The sequence below is a fragment of the Pipistrellus kuhlii genome, unplaced genomic scaffold, assembly GCF_014108245.1.
Source record: "Pipistrellus kuhlii isolate mPipKuh1 unplaced genomic scaffold, mPipKuh1.p scaffold_m20_p_72, whole genome shotgun sequence".
NCBI lineage: Eukaryota > Metazoa > Chordata > Mammalia > Chiroptera > Vespertilionidae > Pipistrellus > Pipistrellus kuhlii.
Genome location: NW_023425576.1, coordinates 860741 through 874054, shown reverse-complemented (window position 1 = coordinate 874054; position 13314 = coordinate 860741). Strand labels below are relative to the sequence as shown.

The window sequence follows — 13314 nt, the reverse complement described above, 5'->3', positions numbered from 1 at the left end:
TTGCATCCCACACGCAAGGCATTGATTTTCAGAAACCGCTAGTTATTATTTTGTTTTGTATTTTGATCCCCACCGGTATAGCCCCAATACCACAGGAATTGTACAGGGAGTCCTTCTGCCAACGTGTAAAAATAGAGACACGGTTTAGGAAACCTAAACACTGGACAAATACATTGGAAGTAGTTCTCTCAGGGGTCTGAGTGAACTAGTTCTGTGTTTACTGACTATCACTGTTCTTTGCTTTGCTTTCTCTTATCAGGTATTTAATCCGACCAGATCCACTGTCATACCTCCCCAACAGCGAGCCCAGTCAAAACAGCAGCCTCTGCAATGCCGCAGGACAAGACTCTCGGGAGGAAACTCAGCTTTGATAACATAAAAATCATGAACTTTATTTTTTGCGACAAGGAGCTTGCTTGGAAGAACTCTATTTTAGGAGGAAAATATGGCGGGCATGAAATAACTAGACCGGACTCTCTTCAAATCTCTCCTATCGACACAAATCTATTCTCTTAGAAACATAGGTTATTTTGAAATTTAACTTGCTGCTTATTGGTATTTCTCCTAGTAATACTGGAAAGACATCCATGGAATGGTTTTGAAAAACCTAAATGAAAACACACGATTTTAAATTGGCTCACTGCTTTGTTTGACAATAGCCCAAAATGTCTGAAGTAATTTTTTACAAATTTTAAGGTTTTCTGGAAGTCAATGAAAAAAATCCAGCTCTATTTGGTGCATCATATTCTATTAGTTAAAACTGGTCTTTTACATCTTCTCTACACAGGGATGACAGACAAACTTGTGGGCTGACATTTTTGTAGGTGTCACAGTTTGCTTTAGAATATTAAGTCACCTTCACTGGTTTTGGTTGCCTTTTATAAGATATTATTTTATTTTGGGACTTGAGATGCTCATAGCATGTTTTATTACACTGAGGAAACCAAAACAAATTAAAAAAAATATTGGGAAGCTGAAACTTTAGCTCACTTTATGTCTGACCCTCATTGTATGCCAAGGAGTATGTATTAAAAAGCAAATATCGATCGTTCTCCTAAAAGAATGCCTAATATTGAGAAAATACTTAAAGCATATTTACATTTGATTAAATGTTGATTTACACTTAATACAGGAATTGAAATAGGCAGTGATTTTCATTGGACTATCGAGCTTCAACATTTTTTTTTAATATCTATATAGAATATTTCATTAGAAATGTAATTTAAAATTCAAAGAAGCAAAACTATACTCCTTATGGAATACAAGGATATTTGAAGCTTCAAAAGTCCTCTTGTTATGCCTTTAGAATTGCAGTAATCATGCCCAAAATTGGATGTTAAAGATTTGGATTTAATTTGAAAAATTATCTATGGGAATATAGTTTAATACTGTGAGGATAAAGCATATAATAAACATAGTTTGCCATTTAGATGACATATAAATCAGGTAGAATTTGACAGTTATAAATATAAATTGACTTTGGGTGACACCAAGGCCTTTAGTCTGTATTTCTGAATCTCCCTCAGAAAAAGAAAGAAAAGCACAGAGTATAGTTGCCCATTAGTTGCAAAGTGTTAGGGAAGAGAGACACTTCCTCTACAACAGGGAAATCATACCTTTAATTTTCTCTCATCAGACAGAGAAGTCGAATTTATAACAGGTCACTTAAAACTGGAAGCATGCCTTAAAACAAAGACTGTATGCATAGGTATGTATATGTTCTAAGCACATGGGAAAGATAGTTGACAAATACACATTAACATGTACATTATTCAAACTAAAGGCAGAATCAAAGTAGTATATGCACTGGAGAACAGGGATGCATTTATGACACTATTTCATAGTTGCACATCAACAGTCAGTACGATGCTTCTTTCAACTGCCATTTCTTTACATCATTACAGTTATTTTTAGGAATAAATATAGGATTTTATGAATCTTCCATTTCCTCCCAGGATCTCAAGACTTGATGCATTATGACAGCTGTCAAGACTGGGATTTTAAGTTAAGACATGACTCTATTTCCTATAAAATTAAAAACTCCATTTCATAAATTTTACAGTAATTATTTTTGATTATGAATGTTCATCCAAATTTACTATTTAACACAATTCATACAGCTTGCTGTAACAATGATAGTTGATTAGTCTTCGTGTTATTTAAACAATAACAACTTGCTAATAAAAGCCTTTTAACAAAACGGTTGCCTTTTTAAAATACACTTGCACATGAAAATAAAACAAAAAGCCAATAATAGTCTTTGTAACCCTAAGCCTAAAGGAACAGGTTCTGTTTATTGACTATGTAACATTTTGCTACCAGTTACACGGAAATGCTTTAAAATAAATAATAAAAATTATTTCTGATGATGAAAATTCTTTTTTGTGTGTGTGTATGGGTGTGTTTGTTTTTTGCCTAAATGTTCATTGTTTAGACACATTATGCTTTGAACCTATTAAACTCATCGGTCACTTTGATATTTCAAAGGCAAAATGAACGTCCCTCTGTTGCTTTGTAGAAAGTTTAAGTCAGGAATGGTGAGTCCTCCAACATTGTTCTTTTTAAGATTAATTTGACTATTCTGCTCCTTTGCATTTCCATATAAATACTTGAATTATCTTGTGTATTACTGAAAAACATTAGCTTGGGTTTTAATAGATATTACATTGGATTATTGATGAATCTGGGGAGTGTTGTCATCTTAACAATACTGTTTTCTATTCCATGGACCTGAGATACCTTTTCGTTTATTTCTTTCGGCGATATGTTGTAGTTTTCAGTGTGCGGTCTTGCATTTCTTTGGTAGTTTATTCCTAATCATTGAATTCTATCAACCCCTGTAACTACACCTGTTTGGAACACAGTCTTAGCTGTTTCCTAGGGCTGCTCTGGCTACAATGGCAGAGTAGTTGCAAGAGAAAAAGTCTGCCTACCCCCGGTTTAGGGGAAGTCTCCTGACTATGCTCTCTGCTCACTGGCACAGCAGGATGGCGAGGAACGGGAGGACCCAGCCACATTAATGAAAACACCCTTTCTGCTTGTTATGGAGCTGTTTCCCCCAACGTGCTGCTCTGTTTGTGACCCTCACATTAATTGGCACCGTGGGTCAAGGTGAAGGACATTATCTTTCCTGCTAAATAACAAGCAACACCTGCATCATAATAATGACTGCAGCTGGAAGCATATTGCTTCTGAGTTTCTGAAACATTATTTTACTAACATCGCATACGGTTTTTAAGAAAATTGACTTAGTTGACCTCCTCTCAAGACAGCCAATCAGCAACAGGCACGAGGGGCAAAAACACCCCACAGTGCACATGGGGAACTGATCTTGAAATGCAAGTCGGGGAACACACAGCCTGATGATAATTGTTCCATTTTAAGGCCCTGCTTGGATAGAAACACACGTGAAGAACAAATAATTTGGGATGCAATTTGGTTTATCTTTGGATTTGCTTTGCGATATCACCATCTTGTGGCCGAGAGTAAAAGTTTTCCATTGCAAACTAATCTGAGGCTGGGTTCTCCATTAGATTTATACAGCACAGTGTTTTTGGTTGTTTTACTGTCATTTTGAAAACCGCCTTTGTGGTATTTCAATTTCCGAAATGCTATCATCTCATCAATTATAGGGAAAGATCTCTGGAGAGCCAGCTCCTTGGCTGACTCATGGTACAATTTACATGAATTCTATCCCAGCGAACCCTTAGGCGCACAGCAATAGTCTTCATGAAGATGTTTTTCGTACGCGAAATCTACAATTGCAGAGACTGGCACATCTCCTCTCATTATTCTTGCTGCCAGATTCACTTTTGCACCACCTACAACGGTGACACCTTCGGTTATCGGGCTGGCGTGTCCTCGGTGGATCTCTCTGGCGTTTTCCTCTGATGAGCAATTCCGACGATTACTTATGAGGGCCATCAAGCCGTGGATGCATTTAGCGGCATCAAACAGGAAACAGCCGCTGCCTTACAATTCCCGAGGTGTCCGGGAAGCTTCCACGGCTCAGGGTGTGTAATACATTTTGTCACCGAGAGTCACCTCCACAACTGACTGTGCGAAGACTTATTAGCGGGGTGCTGATCTCTCCTCAGATGGGATTCCACCTGCGCATCATTTGCTGAACCGCTTGTGAGAGTGAATCCTGGGAGGGATTGCTGGGATGGGGATGGGATTCAAGTGCAGCCAATGGCACCTGTGACTTCATGAGACATGTCTCTGAGGCTGGGGCTCTCCTTAATATCTCATCACGTGGCAGGAGGACTTAGCGGTGTCCCAGTTACCTATCATCACAACGATACCCATGTCACTCTTGATTTTGATCTTGAGAGTTTGCGGATGGGTGATAGGAAGCAGAGGGAAGCTAGCTTCCTGTTTGAGGGGAGTGAGGTGGAAATTTGGGATGAGGAATGGTTTCAGCCTTTTGGTGGAAACTGACAATTCACTGTTTACAACCCAAGGGAAGACTCAATATAATTGCGTGTCTATTCGTCTCCGTTGCTATAGCAAATTACCTCAGGTTTATTGGCTTAAGCAACGTAGAGTTATTGTCTTCCTTCTGCAAGCCGGAAGTCCAGAGTGAGACTTAGCTGGCGAAGATCAGGGCGTGTGTTCCTTCTCGAAGCTCCAGGGGCAGCAGGCGTCTCGTTGGGTTTTGTGGTCGCTGGGGGCGGCCTGTATGTCGTGGCTCATGGCCTCTTCCTCCATTATCAAGGGCATCCCTCCAGCCTCTCTGCTTCCTTCCCCACAGCTCCTCCGGCCTCTCTCTCAGGAGGACATTTGTGATGACAAACGCACGCAGGCAATTCAGGACAATCTCATCATCTCAAATTTAATCAGAGCCGCACAGTCCCTGTTGCCCTCTAAGGGAACATAACCAGTGGCTGGGGAAATCAGGATATGGGTATCTTTGGGGGCCATTATTCTGCCTACCACACCAAGGGGCTGGCTCACTGATTCCCTCACAGGTATTTTCATGCAACAACCAAAACATTGTCTGAATGCTCACTTCCTGCCACGTACTGTACTCAGCCTCGCAAAAAACACAGCTCTGGCCCTGCCAGCGTGGCTCAGTGGTTGACTCTCTACCTATGAACCAGGAGGTCATGGTTCCATTCCATGTTTGCCTGGGGTTGCAGGCTCCATCCCCAATAGGTTGCGTGCAGGAGGCAGCCAATCAGTGATTCCCTCTCATCGCTGAGGTTTCTATCTCTTCCTCCCTCTCTCTTCCTCTCTGAACTCAATAAAGATGTTTGTTTTTGCAAAACACAGATTTGGCCCTGAGGTCTCTATAAGCCTCTTAGGTCCCAAGTCTTAGGAGGAGCCTGAGGGATCATTCAGCTACTGCAGTGCGTTGTGATGAAGAAGCGGTGCCATGGTGCAGCTGGAAGGGGTGGTCACCCTGATCTATGCGTTGGGGAAGGTTCTGGGCGGTGGCTGCAATGCAGGGAAGAGCTGATGAAGATGGAAGGGACCATCATGAAGTACGCACACATGGAGGGGAAAGAAACACAGGAAGTGATTCCCCCTAAACTCACATGTCTGCCTGGTGTTAGACACCCTGGATCTGCAGGCTCCTTCCCTGACTCCTGTATATGAGCCCTGATCCTCTAACCCCCCCCAGCCCACGGCTCATCCTTATCCACTCCTTCATCCCCACTCACAACTCCTTTACCTACCTTTTACCAATTGCCGTGGTCTTAAACAATTTTTTCTTACTCTCCTTAAGGACATTTGAGTAATTCTGCTTTCTCCTGCACTGAGAAATGTTCTTTCTACCGAAAGCACTCCCATTAGCATACCCACTGTTATTATTTCCCTCCTCTTAAAATAAAAATGCTCTCAGCTTAATATCGCCCTCCGGCTACCAGCTCACATCTCCACTTCCCTTTACGGTTAATACTGCTCCCAGGAATACACCCACTTCTGCCTCTCCTGCAAAGCTCTCTTCAGCTTGTCCCAACCAGGCCTTTATTCTCTACGCTGTTTCTGTAAAGATATTATAATACTAAGAACGGCTCCCGCCAACACAAACTTACCGAGCACCAGGCACTTCCTACATATTCAGCAGCTTACCTCGCCCTCCTAACAACCTGCGTGTCCCTAGTAACAAGTTTCTCTTTCATCGATGTTTCTGACTCTGTCCCTCTCTCTTTCTCTCTGAAAAAAAAAAAAATCGATAAAATATATTTTTAAAGAATATTATTTAGCTAAAATGATCTTGTTTATTTTTATTTTTTTTATTGACAAAAAAATGCATTTAAATTCAGAACAAATACTACCAATTCTAGATACTGGGCGTTCTGACACCTGTCCCGACTTTACAACCGCGGTCAGACTTTGGATAGTTAATCCACCCCTCTGGGTAACACTTCACCATTATTTAATTCCATCGAATAATAAAATGCAATATCAGAACTTCCTGCCTCTCAGGAGAGCCGTAAGGATGAAATTAAGCTAATCTATAATACTGACTTTAATTAAAATCACTGCAGAAACACGGCCTGGAGTTATGAACCCATTGCTCACGAGGGACGGGATCACGCTGATGAATCTGAGGCCACGTCACCCTGTCCGTTTCCTGTCTCAGTCGGCGGGGGCGAGCGTCGCATTGGAAAATGACCGTCTGCCCACCATCGAGATGCAGGGTCCTTCTTTGAGAGACACAGACGAGCAGCATTCTGGAATTGTGAGATCGGCTCGCGGGGTGGCACTCCAGCTACGGAGGGCCTCTGTCTGGGTGAGGACCAGGAAGATGTTGGTGAAGGCTCATGGGTGAATAGGCTGAAGGCTCTGCAGGTAATAAAGCAGCATGCCCGGTCCGCAGGAAACCCACCTGCCTCGCGTATGTTATTGGTACCACGTGTAGAGTGGCCAGGGCATTGTTACTCTTTCTTTTATGGCCAAGGCGATGGCTTATGGCTTTCCTGAGATGCAATCATGACTCTCATATGAAGATGTTGGTCGGCTGTTGCTGTATTTACAGCTGAGCTTCTCTTTTAAAGCATTGGTTCTATCTCAAGGACCAATTACATCTTCAAGTGTCTTCTGCCCACATCTGTACTGATTCCTCTGACTCTGGTTTAACTGCTGACCCATGACTTTCCATACGTCTCACGTACACACAGACAAGCAGTGGTCGTGTCCAATGCTAAGTCCTAAGTCTGTTTAAATCTGCTCCTTATTTGATATTTTTCTGCCTGGCCACGATTTCAGGCCTCACATCGCTTGGAATGGACTATTGGAATGTCCTCCCGGCTGCTCTCCCTTCCTCTGTTGGGTTCTCTTTGGAAGCCACACCGATTATTCCAAAACATAATTAACATCATGTTACTTCCTTGTCTACATCCTCCTATGAATCTTCACTAAATATTCCATCGATTCATTCCAGGAGAGACACTGGGTGAAACGTAGAGCATATCGGCTCTGCAGTTCTCTTCTCTGTACGGGCAAGTGGATGAAGCTCTGAAAACCCCACTTCCTTTATTCGTTCTACAACCTATAAGGTGGCTGGGAAGGTGACCAGCTTAGTTACTGAAAACACCTAGCATACTCCCTGATGGATTGCCAGCGCTCACAAATATGTCCTTACCCCTGCCCTAGAATATCCTTATACGAAGTCAAGATCAGAATAACGTATTTTAAAATTAATCGAGTATATGAAGAATGTTAAGTTGGCTACTAAATTAATGACATTTTCATTTTTTAAATAAACCATTTAAAGGCATTTGCATGTTGGTGGGGGAATTAGCTATGCTTACTTAATTAGTCTACACTCACATCGCATACCTAATTGATTTCTATTGTCTTTAAGGACATATGTCAAGGTCACTAATTGGTTATGTGACTTCAGACGCCACAAGAAAATTAAGTGTGAGGGATTATAATGTAGAAAATATGGTCAATAACAAAGGTGCAATGTACATTCTTAGGTAGCTTAGAAATATGCTTTTAATTTGCATTTAAATTCTTGAAGGAAATTTTTCCTTTAAATTCTCCTCTATTACTATTATGTATCAGCCATGTATTACCCATCACAGCATAAACTTATTTTATATGTATTCCATGCAATATACTTTATAGTATATATCAACAAGAAAGAATGAAAAACGCTCAAGATTCCTCCCAGGGTGACATTTCGAAAATGTCAGAGTTCAAAAGGAAATGGAGAAAACGCATATTACATGGCAGAACGTTCTGACCTTTCGCTCAGAGATTGATATGGGTTCTCGGGAAAGCTCTGCAGAGAAACTCAAAGGTAAAACTCAGCTGCTGGTAAGCAACTGTACATCTCAGAGGTCACGGCTCTGGCAACAATTGGGTCTACAAGCTAGGGCATGGCATACATTTATTTTTCAATTATCAATCCCCACTCCCCAATGTCACTTTTGAAGCAACAGGCTTGTGTAGAGTTTTTTTTTTTCTTTCGAAATCTTCAGATATTGATTTTTAAACTGTTTTTTTTTTAAAAAAAAACATTGCTTTATTGAAGTATACTTGACATTTAAAATGACCAATTTGATAAGATTAAGATATGTATATGTTTGTGAAACCATCACCACAATCAAAATAAAGTTTTCCAGTATATCTTTGTAATCCATTACTCATAACTGATATATGTTTTACGGAAATATAAGGCATAAGTATAATTCTTTTTAATTTTAAAAATCGCTTTATTGAGGTATAAGAACATACAAAAAGCTGTAGATATTTAAGGTATACAACTTGGTGAGTTTGGAGGCTTACAATTCAAGTTTAACATTGAAGTCTTTAATCAATTGGAATTGATTTCTGTGTATTGTGTGAGATAAGGGTGCAAGTTCCTTCTTGTGGAGACCCAGTTCTACCACCACATTGTCCAAGAGATGAAACTCTTGTTGAAGATCAGTAGATCGTGTATGGTGGGAATTATTCCCAAGTTCTCCCTAAGTCTGCTTTGATGCTGGTACCACACTGTTTTGATTATTGGCGTTTTGTAATGTATTTTGAAATCAGAAAGTACATCTCTAGGTTTCTTCTCTCTCAAATATTTTTGGCTATTTGGAGTCCTTTTTGCCTCCAAATGAATTTTTAATAATTTTATTATTAATTTAAAAAATGACGTTGGGATTTTTAGTAGGGATTGCATTGAATTTGCATCTTTGGATAATATGGATGTTTTAATAATATTAACTTCCTGATCCATGAACACAGGGTGACATCATTTATGTGTGTTCTTTAATAAATCTATAGCTTTTTATATGTCAGTTATACTTCAATAAAGCGATTTTAAAAAATCCTATGTCTCAGATAGGGAGAAGGAGAATGGATCACAAAGATACACAAGGAAACTTGTGGGTGTGATGGCTACATGCATTATCTTGATTGTGATGATGCTTCACAGATGTACACATATGTCAAACCTTATCAAACAGAACATTTTAAATGTCAAGTATACCTCAAAGCTGTTTTTATTAAAGAAAACTACTTTAAATGTCAATATCCAAAGGCACCTGGAGTAAACTCTGTCTTCTAGAACATTCAGGGTCCCATCAAGCCTTCCCTCACCATCTGCCTCCATCACAGATTCATCTCACGCTCCCGAAACAATATACTTCATTGTGCCTTCCTCCCTGTTGACAGTGTACTTTCACAGTCCACGTGACGAGCCACAGTTCTGGTCACTTCCGTAATTGCGTGTGAGAGATGTAACCTTCCAATTAATTATGAAATCATGAAGGCCATGCTTTTCTGTTTCTGCTTTTCTGAGAACCCAGTCTTTCAACAAAAAGCACAAAGAAATTCTCAGGACATATTGATGGAATCCTCAAATATTATAATTCTTGTCTCAATAGATAAAGAATGCATGAAGGTGTGGGATTTATTGTTATAATATAGCAGCATTTATATTTTTATTCGGTTGTGTCTTAAAATGATTCCACGGAGACCATTAAAATATTATTAGAAATGGTTGTGCATCCAGTGGGAATCAGCATTGTATTTTCTTCGCAGCTTTAAAATGAGGCTTGAAATCTTCAGGAACAAAATCAAATACACCAGGGCACACGCAAGTGATACAAAACAGAGAGTTAATGTCGCTTGTTTGGGATTCTATTGGAGCGCATGCATAGATTACTGGATTTCTCATGGACTCGCGATGACAGATACGAAATTTATTGCAAACGCTTGAGCTCGTTCAATTTCTCAGTCCTTTGTTTCTCCCCTGCTCGTCGATAAAATATTATTTTTAAGGAGCCATACAAGCCAAACAGGGAGTAATGGATATCGTTACCATCTGTCTGAAAGGACACTTGGCTCATAATGATCTGGAATGCATCTTGCTGCCACGGACCAGGGTTAATCGATTGCAATGCCCGGGCGAAGTGATGGGCGTGGATTCCATCACAGGCAGCTGCCGTGTGGGCCGTGTCGCTGGAGGCCTCCTCTCCCACAACCTCCTCTTTGTAAATGTGAGTGGGCCTCTCTGCCGTCGCTGGGGCTTCCTGAATATTAACATAAACCAGTGTCTGAGGGTGCACATCAGGGGTGCCAGCTCACCCTGGAGTCCCATAGACATTCGTGGTTTCTTTCCTGGTGAAAAGCCTTCTCCTCCGAGTTTCTTGTCATCTTCTTTTCTTTGCAAGTTTTTTTTTTATGATTATTAACACATAATTGCGATTGCAGGCACAGTTCAAGCAATCGCATCATTTCTAGAGAAAGGAAGACGAAGTCCACATACTTTCTTTTAGAAACCAGAGCAGCTGTAACTACAGCAGTATTGCCGGGAAGGTTCATTGTATAAAATTCTGGTGACATAATTTCATAATGGCGTGGTGTGGGCATGACGCTCACGTGTGTGTGTGTAAGTAACAGCATTAAACAAGGTGGGGTGAAGGATTATTCTGTTGCTATTCACTTACTTCTTTAATGTATTTGTATTGATTTCAGAGAGGAAGGGAGAAGGAGAGAGAGATAGAAACATCAATGATGAGAGATAATCATGGATTGGCTGCCTCCTGTACGCCCCGCACCTAAGATGGAGCCCACAATCCAGGCATGTTCCCTGACCAGGAATCGAACCATAATCTCCTGGTTCATTCTTTCCTAGACATGAAAGAAAGTGATCTGTTGTCACTAATTTATCCTTAATTTTCCTCAAGATCCAGGATTATATCATTTATTTTTTCTGAAAGTCAGAAGCAACCTAATACCCTGACGGTTGCTTAGTTTCTACAATAGTAATACTTAAGAAAAGACAAAAACACACACACGGAAGGAATCTTAGGAGTAAAGACAAGAATAAAGGGCTAAAAAAGCCACCAAAAGATTGTTAGCTGCTGAGAAATTCAGTGAGGCCTAGCACGCCAGCTTTTCTCTTAAAAATAATAACCTTCTGCCACCGTGAGGCACCCTCATACTTGGTTCTTCAATCCGGAGCTAAGCACACAGTTCCCAGAGGTTGTGCAAAGAGCTTTCAAGCGAAGGGCATTTTTGTTTTGAAATGATTCTATGCCACTGCATGAAAACCAGTATTTCGATTTCCTTTAGAGACACAACAGTTGCCTGTTTAGTCAGTCATCCGCACCCTTAATAGGTTAAGTTCTTGACAGATTATGTTTTGAAGTAATACTTCCTGTGCATACTGTTTGTGAGGCTTTGGCATTATGTTAGTATATGTTGTACATGCACAGAAACTATTTATGCCCATCCCTTTATTTCTCTTCTGAAGCTGCTTAAAACATTGTTGTGTCTTCAGAAATCTTATTTACTTATGTTAAATAAGGTCACCTTTGTCCGGGCCAGCATGGCTCAGTGGTTGAGCATCGACCTATGAACCAGGAGGTCAGGGTTCGATTCCCAGTAAGGGCATATGCCTGGGTTGCGGGCTCCATCCCCAATGGGGGGCGTGCAGGAGGCAGCCGATCAGTGATTCTCTCTGACCACTGATGTTTCTCTCACTCTCTCTCATTCTCTTCCCCTCCCTTCTTCTCTGAAATCACTACAAATATATATATGTATTTTAAAATGTCTTGTAAATAGTGGCCAAAAACATGGCTGAGGAGTTCTGAAAGAGATAAGTGTGTGATGCACAAGCAGAATGGCATAAGTTCTCTCTATGCTTTCAATGGAATTTAATTACTGACTTTTCACAGAAGTAGCTAGGGAATCATCAATCATCATAGATGGTATTTTTCCTAAGTCACCAAAACTAATTATAGTCAGTGATCTCCACTCTCTGAGACTAATCACTATAGCACATTAAAAATCAATCCATTCTGAGGTGTCACCCAGGTCTGTTGTTATAGTTATTTTTTTGTGTGTGTGAACCTCAAATCCTCCGTTAAATACCTAAAACTTCCTCACAGATGTATCAAATGGTCGACCACTGTCTCCCTTGTAAGCAATTAGAACACTGGGGACTTGTATTTCCATTTTTGTGTTAAGCTGAGAATTATAAATTGAAAAAAATGTGCCATTAAAATTGCCCATTGTTCAGACATTTTTGTTTTTTAATCTTTACCTGGGGATATTTTTCCATTGATTTTTTTAATAGAGTGTGGAAGGCAGAGTGAGAGACAGAGAGAAACATCGATGTGAGAGAGGCACGTTGATTGGTTGCCTCCCGTATGCACCCCAACCAGGGCTGGGAGCCTGCAACCGAGGTATGTGCCCTTGACAAGACTCAAACCTGGGACCCTTCTATCTGCAGATCGATGCTCTACCCACTGAACCAAACTGGCAAGGGCAAGATCACTGTTTGAATGAGGACACTGACAAAGAGGAGCCAGCTGAAATGCAATTGGAAAATGCTGGAGAGGCATAAGCAGAGCCAAAGGGACTCCTTTCTCTTCCAAGAGCCTCTCCTTTGCTTTTTCCTAAGATGTGTTCTATGGATCCTAAGAGTGTGTTCATGCTGCACTCGACAGCATTTTAAGTTTCCCTGAGTGGACTATCCCCCAAGTCCTTGCAGAAAACCATTCAAATCGGATGTTTCATGCTCACAGAACCTTAAAGATGAAAAGACTCTTGATGTTATGGAATCCACTCTGGGTAGGGAGATTGAAGACTGGGTCAAGCAGCAAGGTCCCACCATTCATGTGACCACAACTAAACATTAAATGTTTACAATTATATCTAAAACAAACTTTCTCCACTTTAAAGATGCTGGGACAACTGGATAGACGCGTGAAAAAAAAAAGAATTTAGACACAGAGCTCACATCTTTTTATAACAGTCACTTGAAAATGAATGTGTAACGTCTTCAATCTAGTAGTGACGAACAAACTTGAATTAAGAAAGGAAAGCTTTAAAAGTAAGAAAAACACCCTCAAC

The 13314-nt window shown here is 40.6% G+C and overlaps 1 protein-coding gene across 4 annotated transcripts in view; it reads left to right on the top strand.

Annotated features, from left to right (window-relative positions):
* The window catches only part of KCNT2 (potassium sodium-activated channel subfamily T member 2), a 116011-nt gene extending 114423 nt beyond the window's left edge, over window positions 1-1588 (top strand). For 3 of the 4 annotated variants that reach the window (XM_036422775.2, XM_045576025.1, XM_036422774.2), the window contains one exon: window positions 260-1588. In XM_036422775.2, the coding sequence (XP_036278668.1) occupies window positions 260-371 (112 nt within the window). In that variant the 3' untranslated portion in view covers window positions 372-1588. The remainder of the gene's footprint in view (window positions 1-259) is intronic. The other variant, XR_004985376.2, reaches the window with a different exon arrangement.
* Window positions 1589-13314: the final 11726 nt, after the last annotated feature.